This window comes from Colossoma macropomum, unplaced genomic scaffold (assembly GCF_904425465.1).
Source record: "Colossoma macropomum unplaced genomic scaffold, Colossoma_macropomum, whole genome shotgun sequence".
Taxonomy (NCBI): domain Eukaryota; kingdom Metazoa; phylum Chordata; class Actinopteri; order Characiformes; family Serrasalmidae; genus Colossoma; species Colossoma macropomum.
The window spans coordinates 18,343,852-18,366,903 of record NW_023494804.1 but is presented as its reverse complement, the minus strand read 5'-3'; the positions used below and the strand labels follow the sequence as shown (position 1 = coordinate 18,366,903).

The 23,052-nt window shown below is 40.0% G+C and overlaps 1 protein-coding gene across 2 annotated transcripts in view; it reads left to right on the top strand.

Moving 5' to 3' along the window:
* The window catches only part of atp8b5b (ATPase phospholipid transporting 8B5b), a 52,052-nt gene extending 30,153 nt beyond the window's left edge, over positions 1 to 21,899 (top strand). For both annotated transcript variants that reach the window (XM_036595835.1, XM_036595834.1), the window contains 11 exons: positions 4,841 to 5,005; positions 5,205 to 5,316; positions 7,961 to 8,066; positions 8,927 to 9,068; positions 11,203 to 11,386; positions 12,336 to 12,559; positions 12,724 to 12,807; positions 13,034 to 13,279; positions 15,652 to 15,790; positions 17,646 to 17,776; positions 19,057 to 21,899. In XM_036595835.1, the coding sequence (XP_036451728.1) occupies positions 4,841 to 5,005; positions 5,205 to 5,316; positions 7,961 to 8,066; positions 8,927 to 9,068; positions 11,203 to 11,386; positions 12,336 to 12,559; positions 12,724 to 12,807; positions 13,034 to 13,279; positions 15,652 to 15,790; positions 17,646 to 17,776; positions 19,057 to 19,314 (1,791 nt within the window). In that variant the 3' untranslated portion in view covers positions 19,315 to 21,899. The remainder of the gene's footprint in view (positions 1 to 4,840; positions 5,006 to 5,204; positions 5,317 to 7,960; positions 8,067 to 8,926; positions 9,069 to 11,202; positions 11,387 to 12,335; positions 12,560 to 12,723; positions 12,808 to 13,033; positions 13,280 to 15,651; positions 15,791 to 17,645; positions 17,777 to 19,056) is intronic.
* Positions 21,900 to 23,052: the final 1,153 nt, after the last annotated feature.

Genomic DNA, 23,052 nt, shown 5'->3' with positions numbered 1-23,052 from the left:
GCTTTGTGGCACCAATGCAGTACTGGGGAACTGTTGGCTTGTGGCTACAGATGCAGCAGTTCCAGGGGAAGTTTGGCCAAGGGACGAAGACACAGTCGGGGTTCTCCAAGCCGTTGAGGTTTGGGCCCTGCGGGATGGCTCGGACACAGAGGCCGAGGGACCGACAGCATGCTGGGATGTTGTGGAGAAGCTGTTGGAGGTTTGGAAGGCTGGAGAGCCGACACCACTCTGGGTCAAGGTTGCAGGTGAGGTTGGAGCGCTTTGGCCTGGAGAGACAAATCCCCAAGTGCCTAGGGCGCTTTGGCTTTGAGACACAGAGGGATAGTTGCTTGGAGCTGCCTGGTCATACTGACTCCCTAAACTCTGGGGTGGGGACAAAGGCTTATTGGACTGCCAAGCCTGGACTTGGGAAAGATCAACCTTATACCACTGAGCTCGTCCTGAAGGGTCAGCCCTGGCTTGAGTTTGAGAGGGAGACGTGTATGGACTTGCTAAAGTCTGTGATGGGAGCACAGGCCTGTACAACGGCTGGGTTTGGACGTCAGGCACCTGGCGCGGGGTGTCAGACCACGAGGACGAAGTCTGGGATGGGGACGTGAGCTGGGTCAAAGATCCAGGGGCATACTGGCTTGGCGTGCTTTGAGACTGAGAGGGCGATAGAATGCTCTGCCTTCCCGAAGAGGTGGACCAGCTAGAAGATCCCATGGGTTGAGGCCCATAGCTGCCTTGTGCCACAGATGTAGTAGTGTCCCAGGAAGCTTGAGGGATGGGCTTGTTTGGTTGGGTCTGAAACACAGGAACGTCCTGCCTTGGCTGGCTAGCTGATGGAGTGCCCGGTCTCTGCGAAGCGTACCAGCTAGGCCCAACGGCGTAGCCGCTTTGCTGGGAGATTGGAGCATCACTTGCTAAACTCTGGGATGGTGACACAGGCCTACTAAACTGCTGAGTCTGAAGCCCAGGGACAACTAGGTTTGTGGGGCTTTGAGGCTTCACAGGGACAAGGCCAGATGGGCTTAGTCTCATAGAAGAGGCATAATTGGAAGACCTTGTAGATTGGGCCGTGTAGGCTTCCTGAGGCTGGGGAGACGGTGCATATTGTCTGTAGACTTGTTGAGCTCTGAAACCCTGAGCATTCCCTAGAGCCTCTCCACTACCAGAAGAACTTAGAGGCCGAGTAGGAACAGAACCACTTGCAGCACTCTGGACATCAGAGCTGAGCTCATCACTGCTGGCAGCAACACCCTGAACATTTTGGCTCAAGCCAACAAGCCTCGTGTTTGGATTTCTCAAGCTTCCAACATTTGTGGCTGGAACGTCTACAGATTGGACTCCATTTGCAGCAACACTGGAGTCTTGTTGGACAAAGAGAAGAGGCTGATCTCCAGGTGCTATCAAGTCAAAAGTTTGCCAGTATTGAGCAGGTCTTCCATTCCAAACTAAGGGAAAGAAAAAACAAGCGATGAGATCAAAGTGACTAATAACTGTCATTAAAATAAAAATCTCTTTTCTCTCTCTTTCTTACCCCCAATTCCACTAGCATTTTCCCAGAGAAGCAATGTGATGAAAATTAAATAGAGCCTGTAAAACAAAAAAAGTAACTCATTGTATGGTTATTAAACACACAGAATGACCTTGGGAATCACACAAGTCAGATTATTACCTTTTCCTCCACCACTCCATGTCCCAAAATCTGAGTCAGTGAGGACAAGCAATCACCCATGCACACTGTTTCACCAAACTGAAAGCACAAATCCAAACACATAAATCATCACAACTTGTGTGAGGGCTTTTAAAGGCACGCAATCACCTGCCATGAGGCAACGTCACATGGTTACATGGAACTCTGTTCAGCTGTGACTGATTAGCTTTTTAGAAATACAGCTTTTTGAAATGAACGTGGAGGTTAACAATTGCTTTACATTTACTGAGATCGAAGTATACACAATACGTATTTGTATCTTATATTGATTACGAATCTTTTCCTCGTGAGCACGCATGCTTATTAATGCTAACCGTATGCTAAGCTGGAAGACGTTTGAAAAAGTCGTGGAAAGTTTTTCCTCATGTCAACACCAATCAGTGTGTGGCATGCGCCCGCCCCCCGGGCCCCGACGATGACGGCCGCGAGAGTCGGCAGGAAGGCGGGGCCCGAACACCCAGCGGCGACGAACCTCGGCCAGGGCTGCAGGAAGAGAGCCGCGAGTGTGGAGGGGGCGGAGCGAAAAGCCCGAGCTCTTCAGAGTGGCGCGAGTGACGGCGGGAGGAGGAAGACGACGACGGTGCCGGTAAGGCACCAGGGGAAGGAGCGAGTCCCGAGCTCCGCCGCCTGGGCCCCGCCCCCTGTTACGCAGTGAGGCCGCGCCACTACACCTCACCTTCGTCCCTGGCGGCTGAGCCGCCAGCTGGGGGCGGTGACGAGGAGGCGGAGCAGCGAGCTCTCGTTCCCTCTCGGCTCAGGTGCTCTGATGCTGATCTGGCGGGCAGCGTGAGCGCCTTTTAAAAGAGCTGAGAGGGAACAGAGAGAGAGAGAGAGAGGGGGACACGCAGCAGCAACAAGAGACTGAGGAGCTGGAAAGCTCCTTATTGAGGATAAAGGGACTGAAGCCACTGAAGAGTGGCCAGCTTAGGTTCTTTGTATTGTTGGTTTTGTCTGTTTGGTGTTTTATTTGAGTAATTAAAGAGATGGCTGCTGCAACCCTGCCTCCAGCGTCCTCCTTGAGCCCGGGGTAGCACATACCGTGCTACAGTGTTTTCACTGTCACAGGCAAATTCCCAAGGTTGGATTAAAACCATTATATATCCTTCTAGAGTTGCGTCACTCTTGCATCATCTTATTTGTTTGGTGTAACATCGTTGTAATAGGTGTCTTAAAACAGTCTTACTGTTCAACCATGTTTTATACATATTTAGTCTTGGATCATGCAAGCAGCGACCCTTTTAACACTTGGAGTCAGTCTTGCTTCAATTTTCTCTCCAAAAATGATAGCGGTGGGCTTTGGTGATGAGAAATATGCAGATAGCACCTGAAGCACATTGAGTTGATGCTAACCAGTGACTCGCACACATGCTGGCAGTGTTTCAATTGAGAAGTTTATTAGCCATTGGATTGTATAAATCCGCATCTCACGGCTTCCACTGTTCATTCATACATGAATTAAAACTGTCCAAAGCTTCATAGTTTGTCAGCTTTTGTGACTCTCACGCCAAATAAGCCTTAAATGTTTGTAACCTCATGTAATAAAATCCTGTAATTTTTCTCTAAATTGTAAACAACTAAAGTCTAGTTTAGTTACACCACTGATGTAAATACAAATCGTGCTGCGAGCCCTCATACACAGCTATACACATGTATTTGTTGACAAGCTGAAAGATACAGAATTTGACTCCCCTGTGTGTGCATGCACATCATGCAGGCATATACACTTTACATATTGCACTCATGATTTTGGATGTTTCTATGTGCAAACAACCAACATCGCGAGTGTCCATGTGCCCAGGTGATGCATGTGCATGTGAAGGGGAGTCAGATACTACTGGCGAGACGGAATTCAGCTCAACACTGGCAAACACGACATCAAAAGAGATAGAACCATGCCAACTTAATATGTGCAGTGTTCTCTGCTCTGTCTGCTTCTTATAGATTGTTAAGGTAACCTTTTTTTGGGGCTTGCGACAAATGCCGTCAGATGGGTTCTCCTATTACAGAGAGTATGGCTGGATAAGGCTCAGTATCTGTGTCCTTGCAAAATGAGAGTATTCAAAGTACTAGATGTATGGGGTCTTGTAATGCAATAATACCGCACAGAAATACAGTTCAAAATGTCCTGAATCTGTAGACTCTCCCCTTCGACTGCATCTTATTTGCAAGATTGTACATGAATCACATCTGGAGTTATGAGGCTATGAATAAGGGTTGAAATACACTGTGTGTAATTGCTAAATTGGTGTGTCTGTTTACATTTTGTGTGAAAAATGGACACCATCGGTGGACACTTAAGAATCACTAAGGACTGACCCATCACTTCAGATACCCTTCAATTTTCATTGAGTTGACATTAGAGATACATGTAAAATTGGATAACTTTGTATTTTGTTTTGAAACATATGGATATCATATTACATGCAAGTGCCTTTAAAGGCAAATTGAAGAAGATATGTGAAAATCGAAAAAAATGCCCTTAGACCCCAGAGCGTTAAGTGCTATCAAGTTGTTTCTGATTCTGGGTGACCTTGTGGATAGGATTATTCTTAAATTTTGTTTGGGTCCTCAGGCTCCTGAATGGCTTGTTCATGGTTTTTTAAAAATTATATCCATGCATTTTGTTGCTGGTTGTCCTCTTTCTCTTTTACCTTCAACACTTCCATGTATAACAATCAGGGACATGGGAAGAGGTTGATTAGCTGGAACAGGTGTAGCAAATTTTGGTTGGAACTATGCTCTGCTGGAAGGTAGATCTCCAGGACCAGGGTGGGAGACCACTGGTCTGATGACATTATAGAAAGAAAAGCAGAAAATGGAGCTAAATATCTGCCCACATTATGATTTGAACCATATATCATTTGAAGTTCAAGTTTAGGTTTTGATTAAAACTTCAGTAGGGTGTAGGGCTGCTGGATGACAAGCATACCAGCATCCAAAACACAACATATTTTTCTAGCTGGGAGGTTTCATAGGCTTATATTATATTAACCACTAGGGGTGTCTAGTGGACACTTGAACCCTCCAGAAATGAACCACTTTGCAACACAGTTGGCTGGAGAACATCAACTCTTCATGAAGCTTTGTATGACTAAAAAATACAGCACTGTACATTTACTTGCTGTATGTATGACTGTCTAGGAGTATGCTGGTGAAGGTTTGCGGACTCTGGCTCTGGCTTATAAGGACTTGGATGAAGCAGAGTTTGAGATATGGAGAGAGCGCCACCATGAAGCCAGCACTGCACTGGAGGACCGTGAGGAAAAACTAGATGCCATATATGAAGAAATTGAAAAGGACCTTATGGTAGAGGCTCATGTTTGAAATTTATGTTATTTCAGTAAAAAACAATAATCCATGTTTTGGTACCAGTTAAGCTAGTTAGTATTTACAAATTGTTATACATTTCATCTGGTTATACATTTCATTACATTTCATACTTTATACGATCATCAGTATGTTTTTGCCTGAAATTACTGACAGATTGGTGTGGGTTTGTGAATAGCTCATAGGGGCGACTGCAGTGGAGGACAAGCTGCAGGATGGGGTTCCTCAGACCATCGAGCAACTCGCCAAGGCTGACATCAAGATTTGGGTCTTAACTGGTGACAAACAGGGTCAGACTACTACATTTGCCATTGCTTAAAAAGAATTGCTGCATGAATCATTCATGTTGTTTCTCGGTTAGTGCTTTTGTGTTTTTCTGCCTGCCCGGGGACCACAGTGAAAATGAGCTATGTTTATTTAATGTTAGTGTAACAATTTAAGCTTGTTAGAACTAATTTCTTAAAAAAGAAGTAAAGAAAATGGTTCTAGATAAAACCATGAACACTCAACTATTTGCATGTTTAAAGTATTCTTTGCATTATGAAAGGGTTCTTCAGAATGAAAGCGTTTAGAAAATGTGCATGAATTTGCTATATATGTTTCTACCTAGAACCTTTTTGAAAAGCGTTCTATATAGCACCCAAAAGGGTTCTTCTATTGTTACAAGCTTGACGTCATAACATTAGAATAACCTTTTTAGTGTTATAAAGAACTATTTTCAAAAGGTTTATATATAGAACCATCTACAGCACACTTTGCATCAATCAATAAAGAGATCTTTTGTTAAGCAAGGCACCCTTTATTCATGCAAAAGTTTCTTTGAGTGTTTGTGGTTCTATAGAATCATTTTCTTTACTAAAGAACCCTTGAAGAACCATCTTTTTTAAGAGTGTAGGGTTAAATAAAATTATTTTAGTTGCGGTCTCCTGCCAGCTTAATCATTTGGAAAATATACTTCCATCTGAAACTGGTGCTCAATTCTAATAATCACCTACTAACTGGCCATTGTGACACTGTAATTGATGCCTACACTCTAAAAAGTAATCATGTCTAAAACAGTTCCTTTGTATGATGCCATAGAAGAACCACTTTTGGTTCCCTGAAAACCTTTGAATGGATGAAGCTGAAAAATTTAGGGGAAGTATCTAATTGCTACCATAATTTTTTTCTGGCCAATATTTTAAATGCAAGTTTAAACTGCGATTTTTACAAATTAGGCCTGTTATTTTGGCCAAGAAGACCAGAGCAGCCTTTTCTGGCTTGAGACTTGTGCTGGACTGGTAGTTCATGTTACTCGGTTAAATTTTCTATTTAAAACTTGTGTTGATAGTATAGGCTGTAATTGAAGTGGCAGCTCTTGTGATTTGACATTTACACTCTTTTAAATTGTAATTTCGTAATAAAAGTAGTGAGTAGTATAGTAATGTAACAATAGATAGTTCTTTAGAAAGCCATTTTCACATGCACCTCATGCGCACATGCACTTCAAAGGACCTCATAGAAGTGGCTTGACATGTGGCAGGCTGAAACTTCTCCACAAGGGGATGCTACCAGCAGTCAGTTACCTTTTGATGCTTCATAAGAGCAGTGCTTTGCATCAGTAAGTCCAGATAAAATGTGCAAGAAATTTAGTATGTCTTAAAGCCACACTATGTAAGTTCTGAGAATTTGGGGACCTCTCTGGTGGAAATGTGTAATTGCATGCAATGTGCACAAGAACATTTTGTATCATGGGTTATGCTTCATCCCCCTTTCCCGAGTGGATGAATCTGATGATTGAAAGAGAATTCAAAGAGAACTCAGTCGAAACTTAGTGAAGGATCCGTCTTCTGAGGATGTGAGTGAATTATCTACTATTGTCATCATATCTTAATCAGTATGATGTTGATTTTGCATTTAAGACCTAAACATAGAGCTGGACCTTCTTTGTAAGCCTGTGCGTGTGATGTTAATATGTAACGATTTACAACATGGTCTAATAAACTTGACCTAATGCCTCTGACCTCCTTTTGTTGCCATATGAAGGCTAAAGTGGAGAGCTAATAGCAGGTTATACAGTGGATCTGTCTGTTTGGTGCTGTATTTCTGGATTGTGGAATGGTTAAAGCTGGTTTCTCTTACTATGGCTAGTAAAAACAGGTTCTGCTGAGTGATCCGATGTGTGAATTATGTCGCCTTTTTTTAACCCTTTGTTTATAATATAAAGGCCAAAATCAGAGATATATAACAGTAGCAAGTGTGGTTTGGGTGACTTTGGAGCTGGATTGTTGGCTGATAGATGGTCACAGGTGGATGAAATTATTCTAAATGGTGAAGGCACAGTCTGCTGAGTGCTGTGATCTGTGATACATGTAATTGTTTTGACCCTTTGTTGGAATATGAAGGCTAAAAGCAGAGCAATAACATTTGGATTTTTGTTGTTTTTTGAGCCAGATTACTCGCTGATGCTCAGCTCAAATTCTGAAGTTGTAAAGGCTAGGATTCAACTATGCATTTGACCGCAAAATGCAGGCTATGGGTTCAAGGGCTTAAATTATCATTTCAGGCTCGCAGAAGTGCACACTCACTGTATTTTAGAGTGTTTTTATTCTTCTGACTTATTAATTATAGTTCTTTCAGTTTTAACAAAATTATCTTGCAACTTTAAATTGGTATAAGACCTTCATATTATGTGAAGCTTTTCTAAACCTTTAAAAGGTTTTCCACATTCATAACTCCAATTTTTCAGGTATGATTCTCTGGGAAACCAAATGTGGCTTTTCTCTGGCAGTGCTCAGTTTTTGGGGCACCTTTTTTTTTTGTTACGGTTGTTGTTAAAGGCATGTACATCATCTTCTTAACAACACTCTTGGCCTTCAGGACTTAAGTTTGATTGTATAAAATGTGAGAAAATGCATAACTCTGTATTGACATGACCATTCTGTTATTGTGTAGAAACGGCTGAGAATATTGGCTATTCCTGCAACATGCTTCGAGAAGAGATGACAGAGGTGTTCATCATAGCAGCCGATACAGCAGAGGGCGTGAGAGAAGAGCTAGTGTGAGTGTCTCGCCCCTCCCTTACTGTCACCTTAAGTTGGAATCATAATTACATGACTTTTGTTACCAATGAGAGTGAGGCAGCAGTAGAGCGTGACCTGAAATAAGATTCTGAAGATAAATACATTTACAGCATTTAGCAGACGCTCTTATCTAGAGCGACATACAAAAGTGCTTTGTTGTCTGCTCAGAAAATGTATCTTTGCCAGTACAAATAGGTTACAGTAAGGCTACTCCCAAGCTCAGATATGGATAGAAACAATAGCCTATAGGAAACAGTAGTTAGACATAGTGTAATACATTTCAATAAGTGCAATACAATACATTACAATACATACTTAACTTAGTGCTCACTTAAGTGCTGTAAAAAGAGAAGTGTCTTCAGTCTGCATTTGAAGACCATGAGAGAGTCTACTGTTCAGACAGCCAGTGGGAGTTTGTTCCATCACTTGGGTGCCAGGACTGGGAAGAGTCGTGATCCTTGTCTTCCATGAGTCTTGAAGGATGGCGGGTCAAGCTGAGCTGTACTTGAAGCTCGAAGGGCTTGAGGCACAGTTTGAGTTTTGACCATTGCCATTAGGTAGTGAGGGGCTGGTCCATTTTTGGCTTTGTAGGCATCAGGGTTTTAAATCTGATGCAGGCAGCTACAGGAAGCCAGCGAATGGAGCGCAGCAGTGGAGTGACATGAGTGAACTTAGACAAATAGAACACTAGATATCAAAATGTGATTCTTTCAACACAACAACCTATTAATGCTGCTTCTGTAATAAATTATTAGTGATATACTTACTGAAACTTCCTTTTGATATTGAGTTGGCATCATGATTTGCCACTGACATCATCTCTCCCAATAATGTTTAGGAATGCCAGAAAAAAGATGTCGCCTGATTCACCAGAGGAGCCTCCCTTTCTAAAGAGCAAACTTAGGGGTAAAAAATCTCAGGTGGTGCTGGATGAAAAATCGAACGGAGAGTATGGGCTGGTGATTAATGGACACAGCTTGGTGAGTATAGCTCTCGATATTTCGTCACTTTGTAGATAGATGCCCAAATAAGAAAGTCTGGGTCAAAGCCGATATGCTTTGTTCTGTGTACATTTGCTTCTTGAACGTAACTGGATCCTCTGAATTATGAGGTTGTCAAGAAGTCAACAGACGACTATTGCTACATGCAAGCTAACGCTGCTGCGCATTGAGCCAAATCACCAAAATACCCGATTTAAGCAGGCAAGCTTTGGCAAATGTGGTAGTTAAGAGGCTTTGACGGTAGCCTACAGTTAAGTAGCTGGTGTTGTTTCAGTACCGTAAGTATTTGCCCCCTCCAGGTTTCTTCTGTTTTTGCATATTAGTTACACCTAATCAGAATTAGAGTTAGAATCACTTTATTTTGCCAAGTATGTTACACACACAAGGAATTAGTCTTGGTGAGTGAACACATGTATGACATATAATATACTAAACAGACCAGACAAGCACATAGACTGGTAATAAATACAACCCCATTCCCCAAAAAGTTGTGACTCTGTGCAAAATGTAAATGAGAACAAAATGCAATAATGTGCAAATCATTTAAACCCTATATTTATTTGAAAATGGTAGACAAAGACAGCTTATCAAATGTTGAAACTGAGAAATTTATATATATATATATATATATATATATAATTCTTTGTAACATCACTGGGTAGAAAAAGAGTATCGCAGAGAGTCTTTCAGAAGTAAAGATGACGAGGAGTTCACTGCACTGCATTAAAAACAGACATGATTCTGTAGTGTAAATCACTGCATGGGCTCAGAAAAACTTCTGAAAACCACTGTCTGTGAACACAGTTCATCACTGTATCTTTGAATGCAATTTAAAACTCTACCATGCAAAAAAGAAATCATATATAAACAGGACCCAGAAATGCTGCCATCTTCTCTAGGCCCAATCTCATTCAAGATGGACTGAGGTGAAGTGGAAAAGTGTCCTGTGGCCCGACAAATCAAAATTTTCAATTCTTTTTGGAAATCATGGACGCTGTGTCCTCCGGGCTAAAGACCACTCAGCTTGTTATCAGTGCACAGTCCAAATCCAGTATTCATGATTGTATAGGGGTGCATTAGTGCATATGGCATGGGTGACGTGCACATCTGTGAAGGCACCATTAATGCTGAATGATATATACAGGTTCTGGCAACATATGCTGCCATCCAGACAACGTCTTTTTCAGGGAAGGCCTTGATTATTTCAGCAAGATGTCAAACCACATTCTGCACATATTACAACAGCATAGCTCTATAGTAAAAAAGTTAGTGTGATAAACTGGCCTGCCTGCAGTCCAGACCTGTCACCACTGAAGACATGTGGCACTTTATGAAATGACAAATATGACAAAGCTGACCTCAAACTGTTGAGCAGGTGAAATTCTATATCAAACAAGAACAAGAAAACATTTCACTTTCAAAACTACAGCAGTTGGTCTCCTCAGTTCCCAAATGCTTACAGAGTGTTGTTAAAAGAAGAGGTGATGAAACACAGTAGTAAACATGCCCCCATCCCAACTTTTTTGGAATCTGCTGCTGGCGTCAAATTCGAAAAATGGGCATATATTTTTCAAAAAACAATAAGATTTCTCAGTTTTAGCATTTGATTTGTTGTCTTTGTACTATTTTCAAATAAATATAGGGTTTAAATGATTTGTATTTCTCTAAAGGACAAATAAAAAAATACAATAAATAAAATAAAGAATAAGAAAGAATTATTGTTTTAGATTTATTATTATTGAGACCTTTGAACAAAATTTAACATAAATCACAACCAAAGTAAACACAAAATGCAGTTTTTTAAATGATCATTACATTTTTTTGAAGGAAAAAACTGGAACCTCTCTGTCTTTTCTCTCTTTTTCCCTTTCTTTCTCTCTGTCTTCCTTTCTCTCTGTCTTTTCTCTTTCTCTCCTTCTCTTGCTTTTCTGTTTTTTTTTCTCTTTCTATCATTGTCTTTTCTCTTTCTCTTACTTTCCCTCTGTCTCTCTCTGACTTTTTCTTCTCTCTCTGTCCTTTCTCTCTCCCTTTTCTCTCTTTCTCTCTCTTTTTCTGTTTTTCTATTTCTCTCTCTCTCTCTCTTTTCTGTCTTTATCTCTCTGTTTTTCTCCAGGCCTATGGTCTGCAGAAAGACCTTCAGCTGGAACTGTTGCGGACGGCCTGTATGTGTCAGACGGTCATGTGCTGCAGGGTCACTCCTCTGCAGAAAGCCCAGGTGGTCGAGCTGGTCAAGAAGTACAAAAAAGCTGTTACCCTCGCCATCGGAGATGGAGCCAATGATGTCAGCATGATCAAGGGTGGGTGTGGCTATGAGCAGAGACACAGAGGGAGGATCAGGAACAAAAGGAGGGAGAGAAATGTTGAGTTAATGATACCTTCTTATTTTCCAGACCATCCTGGAAAATAAGGAAGTTGCACTGACAAATTAGAGAACACAAGTGATAAACTCATGTATCTCCTTGTATCTCCAAAATGAAAACTTTACAGGAGAAGGAAAAACATACTTTACTTTTAATGTAACTACTGGTAACCAGTGTAACCTTTTTCTAAGTCATTATGGGCCGTTTTTTTGGCCCATTCATCCTGAAATTTACACACAATGTAAAGGGCAACAGGCATTTTCAAATTATGTCAAAAACTCAAAGGGAGATACAAGGTTTTGTTTTGACAGCAGCAATAAGAATTTATTGACTTTTTAGGTTGTGATGAGTGTCCAAAAAACCCGATAACCAACACAGAGAAACAGGCTGAGAATCTGAAAATGTGTCTTTTCATATACACTAAAGTGTTTCTTTCTTTCTTTCTTTCTTTCTTTCTTTCTTTCTTTCTTTCTTTCTTTCTTTCTTTCGTTCTCACTCCCTCTCTCTCGTTTACACTCTATGCTCCCCTCTCTCCATCTCTCTAACTTTTTCACTTACTCTCATCCCATCTCTTTCCTTCCTTTCCTCTCTCTTTGTTACTTTGTTTGTTTCTTTCTTTCTTCCATTTTCACTACATCTCTCACACTCCGTTCCTCTCTCTCCTTTCTGTCTGCCTCTTCTTTTTTCTTTCTTTCTTGCTATCACTCACTCTCCCTCTGTCCTTCCTTCTATCTTTCTTTCTTTCTTTCTTTCTTTCTTTTTTTCATCTTCCCTGCCTTCCTCTTCTTTTTTTTGTCTTTATTACTTTGTTTGTTTATTTGTTTGTTTTTTCTTTTCTTTCTTTCTTTCTTTCTTTCTTTCTTTCTTTCTTTCTTTCTTTGTCTAGCTGCTCATATTGGAGTGGGTATCAGTGGTCAGGAGGGCATGCAGGCTGTTCTTTCCAGCGATTTTTCCTTCGCTCAGTTCCGATACCTACAGCGCCTCCTGCTGGTCCATGGCCGCTGGTCTTACCTGCGCATGTGCAAGTTCCTGCGTTACTTCTTTTACAAGAACTTCAGCTTCACCTTTGTGCACTTCTGGTATGGATTCTTCTGTGGCTTCTCTGCCCAGGTGACTATTTTACGGTTATTCCACTGTAAAGTGTGCAATGAATTTAGTGGCTAACTGCATTTTTGAAAACATCAGCTGAAACCAGATTTTCTTATAATATGAAAAATATTTGAAAAATAACTAAAGTATTTGTTCAATGCTAACTGTCTTGTCTGCTGAAACAGACGGTGTATGACGAATGGTTCATCACAATGTATAACTTGGTTTACACAGCATTACCCGTCATTGGCCTCAGTCTCTTTGATCAGGTTTGTGCCTCCAGTTCATGTGAACAGTTGTAGACTTGTGACTCCACATGTGTACAGCTAAATTAATACCTTAGCCTGACTGATTGATTTAGATAGCCTATTAGCATAAAGACATGTTTTCCAAATAAACAACAAAGCACATCTGTAATTTCCTTTTCATAACTGCATGTAAGCACACTGGAGATACAGATGTAAATATTTATGCATGTGTATGTTTAATGTCCAGGATGTAAATGACCGTTGGAGTATGCAGTACCCCCAGTTGTACGCCCCAGGGCAGCAAAATCAGTACTTCAGTAAAATGGCCTTCGTGAAGATCCTCCTGCACAGCTGCTACAGCTCCCTCATCCTTTTCTTCATCCCCTATGCTGCTATGCAAGACACTGTCCGAGATGATGGCAAAGACATCGCGGATTACCAGTCTTTCGCCCTGCTGGCCCAAACCTGCCTGCTTGTTGTTGTAAACGTGCAGGTAAGTGGCTTCAGTTAATATATAACACTGACCACTAGCCTCAACTGCAGATTCAAGGTTCAAGATACTTTATTGTCATTGCACAGTACAGCGAAATTGGACAGCAATCCTAATGGTGCGTTAACAGAAGAAGATTAAACTAGGAATTAAACAAAAATATAAGCTAATATTAAATTCAAGATATTAAAGGAAAGACTATATGATTTAAAATTATGTAAAAAATTAAATATGAAATAAAACTATAAAAAACGACCTTAATGACACCTTTAAAATACAGTAAACAGTGTATAAATCTCTGACCTCACATTGACACAAACTACTCTGTGTCTGATTCATGTAACTTTCATACGACGTGGAAACAAGCGGAGATTTGAGCGCAAATGAATGAGCTTCAGTGCGTGAAATGAAGCACAATCCTACCAGCACCTAATTTACATGTCATTTGCATTCCAACATCAAGCACACAGTGTAATGTCTTTAAAGGGAACATGGAATAGGTGCAGCATTTGTTTACACCAATGTGCATGTAAAATAAGTGCGTAAGTAGTTTCTGCAAATCAAGCATTTTTTTCAGGTTGTTGTGCACACATTTACACATTCCTCCCAGCCATGAGTTTCATATAGTGTACATACTTTATTGATGAGCATTATTGTAATCAGTTATTATCTATTCTAACATTCAAAATTTGATGCAAATGAATCAGCACCTTCAGATCAATCACGCTGACCAAAATCCTCTAATCACATCGCAGTACACAAGAGTAACAAACGAAGATATTAAAGGAAAGACTAAAGCTGCAGTAACAGCTTTAAAGTAAGTGAACACTGAAGGTAAAAGGAGATTAGCTTTGTTGTTTTTCGTTTGCAAGCAGACAAACATCAGAGTCAAGTTTTTAACCCTTTCAGCCAGAGAAAAGAAGCCAAACTGAGGTAACCTATCTAGATTAGATGTAATACTTCCAGAACTTTTCCCAATGCACAGTATGTCCCAATAGTTATTTTTTCTGGCATCTGATAAGTTGGAACAAACAAAGGAGTGCCACCTCTAAAAAAACTATAAATACAATGATTTACATTCAATATTTCACATAGTATGTGGCACTAAATCCACTTAAACAGGACTAATTAGGTGCATACCTTATTGATGAGTATTACTGTTATCAATTATAACATTCTAAATTTGACACAAATGAATCACCACCTTCAGATCAATCTTGCTGACCATCGCAGTAAACAAACTGCAGTAACAGCTGTAGAGTAGGTGAAGACTGGAGATAAATGGAGATTAGCTTTTTTGTGTTTCATTTACAAGCAGACAAAAGACTTTCAATTCATTTATCAAAACCTAAAAAAAATCAGAAAGCCAGTGAGAATGTTGCTAGTTGCACAATGGTCATTGGCAGCTGCTAGATCTTATTGACCTGGCTGCAAATGTTGTACTGCAGTTAAAGAAGCATTCTGACCTAAAACGAGAGTTTAATACATTATTTGTCAGTGTTCTGTAGTGCATCAAATGCCTCAGCCTCATCAATTTAACAGAGTTAATGTCATTTTCATCTTTTTGTTTATGAATTACTCAAGGACATCATTCAAACTTTGGGAATCTCTGTCAACCAATACCGACTGCTAGCTACAGGCTAATAAATACAACCAAACTAACATTAGTGGAAAAACAACAGCGATTCTGTCTTTGTTTAACACAAAATGAACATCAGAGTCAAGTTTTTATCCTTTCCAGCCAGAGGAAAGACACCAAACTGAGGTAACCTATCTAGATTAGAGGTGAATGATATGGCAAAAATGTAATATCGCAGTACTTCTAGCACTTTTCACGATATGTCCCAATATTTATTTTTTCTGACATCTGATAAGTTGTGACTAGCAAAGGAGTGCCACCTCTAAAACTATGAATAAAATGATTTGTATTCAGTGTTCCAGATAGTATATGACACTAAATCCAGTTAAACATGACTAAATAGGCTCTCTTTTAAATAAAACATGTCATTTTTAGGCACTGGCGATATTCACAATATGCTTATTGTGACATATTGGTATGTAATTTATTACAATAAACATAAATATTGTCATGTTGCCCAGCTCTGAACTACATAGTCAGCTTAGCTTGCTCTTTTCATCTGCTCAGTCATTTGTCATTTGTGTAATCAATTCTCTCTTTTCTGATGATGAAAAAAAAATCCACTCCCAAGCAGTTGTTCTTTTTTTTTTAATAATTCCTCCCACTATTAAGATACATCATCATAAGTGGGTTTTTCTGAACAAAACTTTCTAAACAAAAGGCGATTAAGTATGTTTACAACTTTCATTTTGGCCAGAGTGTCGCTTTATCTGCAATTTTTGTCTGAACATTTCAGCTTGGTCTGGACACGTACTATTGGACGGCGGTGAATCACTTTTTCCTGTGGGGAAGTTTATCTGTGTATTTTGCCGTCACCTTCACCTTGTACAGCAACGGCATGTTCCTCATCTTCACCTCATCTTTCCCCTTCATCGGTGAGTCACCCCATCACTCAGCATTTGTGAGAGGGAGCTAAATGAGCTGTATATTAAATGTTTATGTATTTTTGTGTTTTTCTAAGTGATTTTTTTAGTCCAGTTGTAGTGACCACTGATCTATTATTACAGTGTGACACAGCTACAGTGAGTAGTGTGCTACAGTTACTCATTAGGTGGAATAAGACTTTTCTTAACATTCCGTAAAACAACCTTGCAAGTGTTGCTTTTAGACATTGCATGATATCACTTCTTGTTTACTGATCATGAAACCTTGAGTATCAGCCAATTAAATATTTCCGAATATTTTATCTTTAACCTTTTAACCTTTATGGAGTTCTCTTAGTGCAGGGTTTCTCAACCTGTGGGCTGTGTTAGCCAGAGATGGAGACATTCCTCAGGGAGCTTTCTCCTACCTTGTTCGGTGCGGACCTATCAAACTTTTTTCTTTAGTTTGCTCCATTTTGACGTGTGTGAACACTCCACCCGTATTCGGGTCTGCACCAGACAGCTTGAACCGGTCCGGCAAAAACCCGCAGGTCTCAGTCCACTTTTAACCAAACCCCGTCCAGTTCACTGCTGGTAGGAAAGCATTTTACGATCAAACGAGGGAAATTCATCAATAGAGCTGACTTCTTCTACCAGCACATCAGCGCTGTATACTGTCAGTATAATCTGCCTGTTTTAACCTCTGACGCTTAACAGACTCTCATTGCTCTCATATTGTTCCTGCAGCTCAAGCTGCAGCTGATAAAAACAACAGAAGAGCCTTAAAATAATAGTGAAGGTCTGCGCTTGATTTCTGACCAAGCATCTGTGACCTGAGTAGTTAAACTCAAATTGATAAACTGACAAAGAAGCAGATATCTAGTTATGTTTATTATTATTGTTGATAGTGATGGTGCTAATCCAAAAGCCCACTGAGTGGAGTGAGGTTTATTTCAAATAAGGCAAAAAAACTAAAGAGACCAAACAGTCACTCCAGTGTGAAAGCCAACAGAGTAATTTCAGTGAAAATGTAATGGACTGCATCTGCAAATCACACTCAACATATACATTTTTTTCTTTTTCCTCCTTTTTGTTATGTTTGTTAACATCTTTAGAAGTGAAATGGACAATCAGATCTTTTACAGGCCCTAATTCAGATGTTTTCAGTGTAAGCAAAAAAGAAACAAAAAAGAGAAAAAGAAACAAAGAAAACTATTTAAAAAAAAGTTGATTGTAGTTTTTCTGTGGGCTGCTATGCTTTATGGTTATAAACAGTTGGGCCTTGGGGTGGAAAAGTTGAGAACCCCTGCATTAGTGGCCATTCAATAAATGGAAATTGTAACTGTAATATCAGATGAGCTAGAATACTGTTTCTGTCACACTGAGTGTGCAACTATGTTGAGCTGCTAGTGAGCAATGAGTTGTGAAAGGGGAGGGGTCAGAACCCCCTGCTGTGAAAACAATTCACGCCAACTGCAGCTTTCTTTGTATCAAACAAGGCTGTACAATGGACACAATAAAAACTAGCATTTAAACACTTATAAATGCTGACTTGCTTGCTTACCTACAAAAGCAAAAATCTATTTCTGGTTTGTGAATCATACACATTTCCATCAAAGTATAGTCTGTCAATGTTATTGAAGGTAAAAAAGTGCTTAGTGCTGTAGCTGAATAACCTCCAAAAACAGGTGGAAGAACTGAAAAGGGGTTATAAACTACTATGAAGAGTGATCTGTCACCTCTGGTTGCTAGATGAATAGGTCAACTGACCTGCACTAGGCTTGGTTCACTGATGGTCATGTTATCATTTTGGTTATCACTTCCATTAAAGCTCTAACATTGATCAGTGTCCGTTTGTGTAAATCAGGTACTGCAAGGAACTCTCTGAACCAGCCCAACGTCTGGCTGACCATCTTCCTGACTGCCCTCCTGTGTGTGCTGCCTGTTGTGGCCTTTAGATTTCTGCTCATTCAGCTCCAACCGACCGTTAACGACAAGGTAGATCAGAACACAAAAAAACATATACAGAGACCATCCTTTGTTTATTTACTGTCCAGTCAAAAGGGCCATTAAGTACAAGTTATTTACTTTCATTAGATATTAGATGATCCACTTGCATAAGAAAGAGGAAAGTAAAGGAAAAATAAGTGAAAAAACATGATTTTCCAAAACTGGAGTTAAAAAACTGATTAAAAGATCAGAGAAAATGGGACTCCTAACAACCACCTGGGAGACCTGGTAGACCACCAAAAACGGAAATAGACACAAAAAGAACAACATTTGCAAATCAAACTCTGGCCACCCCAGAATCCAAGCCTCAACATCACTGAATGTGTTTGGGCTTGAAAATCAGAAAATGCAAAACCAACTTCTAAGACTGAACTCTGGAGGTGTGGAAAAATATCCCTGCAGATTTCTAAAATCTAAAGGCAAGAAACTAAACAGAATGGAAGCTGTAATAAAGGCAAAGACTGGACACACTAAATCTGATATTATATTAAGTTGTTCATGCTTCTGTTCAATTTTCAGGCTTCTGTTTAATTTTTTATTTTTTTTCCCTGAGGTTTAAAATGAAAAACTTGATGGTCATTGTGACTGGAAATTAAATAAATGAAAGGTGGACTCTGTCTTATATATATCTGAGAGACAGATGTAAGATGCAGTGTGTGTGTGTGTGTGTGTGTGTGTGCGGTGCAGTGTTGGAGCAGTAGGAGGGCTCTGTGCTGACTCATATCAGCAGAGTTATTTCTGGCAGCAGGCTGATTGCAGTCACAGTCTTATGACCTGCACTCATTCACAACTAAACATCTCTCTGCTTTTACATTTACATTTGAACTCTTTCAGTTGTATTTATTAATTTTTTGATAGTGTGCCATAACACAAATCTCACAGTCTATTATGCTTCCCTCCAATTTTGCACAAACTTAATGCTTTTCCCTCCCACCCTTCCTTTCCTCTTCTCTGCTTTATTTCTACTATTCTGACCTCTTCTCCTCTCTTCTCCTTTTTCTCCTCCTTCAACCTTTCTCCTCTTTTCTCCCACCCTCTCCTCCATTCTTCTCTCCCTTCTTGTCTTCTCTCTTCTCCTCTCAACCCTTTTTATCTCCTCTCTCCTTTCCCTTCCTCTCCTTCCTCTTCTTTTCTCCTCTTTTCTCTGCTTCTCTCCACTCCTCTTATTTTTCCTTCTCTTCTCTTCTCTTCTCTTCTCTTCTCTTCTCTTCTCTTCTCCTCCCCTGTCCTCTCCTCCTTTCTTCTCCCATGCCCTCTCCTCTGTTTAGGTGCGCTATAAAGTGAGGCAGGCTAAAGCAGTGCTCCCTCCTCCTCCTCGCCGGTTCCCACGGCGACGCATCAGCACCCGTCGCTCTGGTTACGCCTTCTCCCACGCTCGTGGCTATGGTGACTTGGTAACATCGGGTCGCTTCCTGCGCAGGCCAGTGAAGACCAGGCCAGCACTGTTCCCCTTAGCGGAGTCACCTTTAGCAGAAAACTCACCACAGACTTACCGGAGCATCGGAGAAGGAGCACAAAGCTCCTAACAGGCCTGACACCAGGGGGCGCTCTCAGGGACAAACATACCCCCCCCCTCATTGTGAGTGTTTGGGTCGAGTGAAACTTCTACATCTGTGAATCTGCGAATATGTGCTAATATTGTGCACATTTTATAGAAGTGCCTGCTGGCATACTTGCACATATTTGTGCACTAGGGGGCAGTGGAACTTTTACTAAAGAAATCTAGTAGAAATAGCAAATCTGTAGAAATAGCAATCCATTTTCAACCCTGCGTAAAGTTGTTTGATCTTATACAACAAAAATTTCATTGTAGTTAAAGAAAGCATAGATAAAAGAGGTAAAATATTGGATATGATAAAGAAACTTTTCTTCATATTATTCTTTTCAATACTTTTTTGACATGACCTTCAAAATTCACCTCGCCACTTGGAAATGCATCACAACTACATTACACAAGTAGCCACTCTTAGCTTGAGTAGGGAAAAGCCACAACAAGGAGCATAACACACTCACTCATGGCTAGTTAGCCACAGTGAGCTAATCAGCTAGCCATGCAAACTTTATAATGCAGAATGTTTTCTTTGAGAAGTCTGAATGTAACGTACATAGATTTTATGAATAATTGCTTTGTTTGACTAAAAGCTTTGCTTTAGAGCTGCGGTGTTGTGCTTTTATTTATTTTTTGTTAGCTAGATGTGTTGCTTTTAGCTATCTAGCTAGCAGAGTAAAGTAATTAAGTTGTACCACACGTTATTGTCATTGTGAAATATTGAAAACGAAGTATTGAATTGATGCTGACAGTTTTGAATGACTGAAATCAAAACCTTCTACGGTTCTACAGTTGGGACCTTGGGTAACCCTTCCCCCAAATACCGGTTGTCCAGTCATAGCTTAGCAATGGTAACTAGGCCAATACCTAGACATAACAAGCTTTCAGGACTTTACAATGTGCTGTGGCTAGAGCAGTAAATCAGAATCCCAATGTGCCAAGTGTTTGGAGTAAAATATACCCATTTCTAAAAGGAAAGCACAGATGAAGAGATCTGGATTGAACAGTTTGAAAGACTTTTACAAATTGAAAAGTCAGTGAGACCGTAGACTTCTGGTTTAATGCATGTGGCTAGGTTAGCTAACTAGCAAGCCTAATTGACAGCTTATTTGTTAACTCACTGGCTCTAGGGAGTGGATTTAACCCACAAAAGGATCACAGCACATTTAGCCTTATCACTGATTGCTTGCCGACTAACACCAGAAGTACTTAATAATCCTCAATGTGCCTAAATGGTATCCTGAAAATGCATATAATTATACCCTGTAGTGCATTTGCTAGCTTGGCTAGTCTTGCTAAAAATTACGAACAGAGCGCCCACTGCTTTGGACGAGACTGCACTTCTGGTTTTGGGTCCCAACCCTCAATGCCGGTAGAAATTATGGTTGGTACTGCACTACTCCAATGACAATAACTTGCAAGTGCATATATACAAAACAAATGAATATTTTTTTGATATCATATTCTATGACTGACGTTCTAGTTGCCTTTAACAAGTTCAATGTACATTTTCAATTTTTAAAACACCTAAAAAGTCTTGTTAACCACCTACTTAATGTCAAAAATGAAGTGCTTTTGATTGGTTAAAAGTGTAGAGGGTCTTTTGCATGGGTGGAGCTGGGGGGTATATGGCTACTGTATAAGAAGGGGATCCCCTTCTTATTACAGGTTACTCAGACTGCCTGACACTGTGATTTTGCCTCTTTTTTATTCTGTTTGATGTGATGTATGATGTTGGTGTTTCATGTCTGAAATGTCTCTATGATGTTGTGTAGACTGCATGTGTCAAATTGCAGTCCAGAGGCCCACAACACAGGTGGGTTAGTGTCTTTCCTGTGGTCATCCTAAGTATATAATTAACATGCAAGATATAGGAGAGGACCTAGGACTAAACTAAACTAAATTTACTTCAGTTAAAGGTTAGATTTTTCAGTGTTGATGTTTTCAATGTGAAATTCCGCTAATTAACCATACAAACATTTTTCATGACCTTCTTTTCCAAGGGTGACAATAATTATAGAGCTGGCTGTATATACAAAATGTTATAATGTTATATTTAAAAAAACTGCATCATCTCTCCTGGCTAAAAAGAGTCACCTATAACTACAAAATCACAAAAAAGTCATTTATGTTATAGAATACATGTAGAACTAATACAGCTCACTTAATATAGCTTACTTTTTAAAGTTCATGAATCATTATCGTCCCTTCTTTAATCCATTACCTTCATGTGTTTGGCCTTGATGTGTTAAAGCATGGAAGAGTATAAACTCCACAGCGCTGTGGAAGTTCAGGACTGCGGTTTGACACTCCTGTCTGGACACTGGATACTGTAAAGCAAAACTTGAGCTGACGAGAGATTATATTTTGCTGCCCTTATGCATGTAGTTTCTTTTAGCCTACTGATATCTTTTAATTCAGCTGTGCTAAACAGGTTTTCAGGATGTGTGATATTTGTGTCTGGCTTTAACTAAGGTACCACTGACATTGACCTGCTCATTTGAAAGTGTCATCATGTTTTGTATGCTGATTAATGTTTCAATAAATTTTGTTAAATTACATTCTCCTAACATACTTTTTTTGCATTTTGATAAACAGTTGAGGCCAAATGTTTACAAACACCCAGGCTAAAGATATTAAAACTCCACACACATTTCATGGTACCATTTGTTTCCTGTGTCAAGTCAGTTGGGGTAAGTACTTTATTTCCAGAAGAGGTGATTTCAAAATAATTGCTATGATACCAATTTTCTGAAGTGTACTCGTTCAGCAAAACCCCACAACATGACACTGCCACTGCCATGCTTCACAGTTAGGGTGGTTTTCTTTTTTCAATTTTACCTGAATGGAAAACACTCTTCCAAAGGGTAAGTCTGTATCTTGGTGATCACCTACAAACTTCAGTCTAGCTTTTTTATGCCAGAGCTTCTTCTTAGCATGGCAGCCTTTTGGGACATGGTGATATAGAAGCTTCTTAATAGTGAATGTAGATGCTTTATTACTTGATGCCTCTAACTCATTCACTAGTTCATTTGTTGTTGTCTTGTGGTTCAGTTACACCTTTAAGGCCAAATATTGTTCAGCCCTTGGAGGTAATCTGTGCCTCCTTCCTGAAGCAGTGTGTGTCTGGTGCCAGGATTTTTATATTTCTGTACAATTTTTTGTACAAAAGCTTGGGGTTCCTTCAGTTGTTTGGAAATAACTCCTAAGGAGGAGCCGCACTTGTGGAGGTCTTGGCTGGGAAGTTTCCCATTGTATACAGGGCCGAAAGACACTAGCAGTAAAGGTGAGCCCTTAAATATAGCCATGGGGTAGTCCTAATTTTGACAGTTGGCCAACCATAACCTTCTAAAAGTCATTACACCAAACTGTTTTAAGAGATAACTTGGTGTACCCACTGGTTTGACCCACTGGAAATCTGATGTAGAGAATAAAACCTGAAACAAGTCTCTAATTGTTTTAAAATGACCTCAGAGAGATGTATGGCAGCGTGAAATGTGTGGAGTTGTAAAAAAAATTAAACTTGAATTTCTTTAGCTTAGATGTATGTAAATGTTTGGCTTCAACTGTAGCTGTATTGTGTACTATATTGTACTGTGTATTGTTAACTGTTTGGAATTCTCAGGCTAGTACAACTTTGGTCTAAGAAAATCCTGAAAACTCCTGAAAACTTGCTAACATGTCAATGGACACATTGTTTTACAGTATGTAAAAG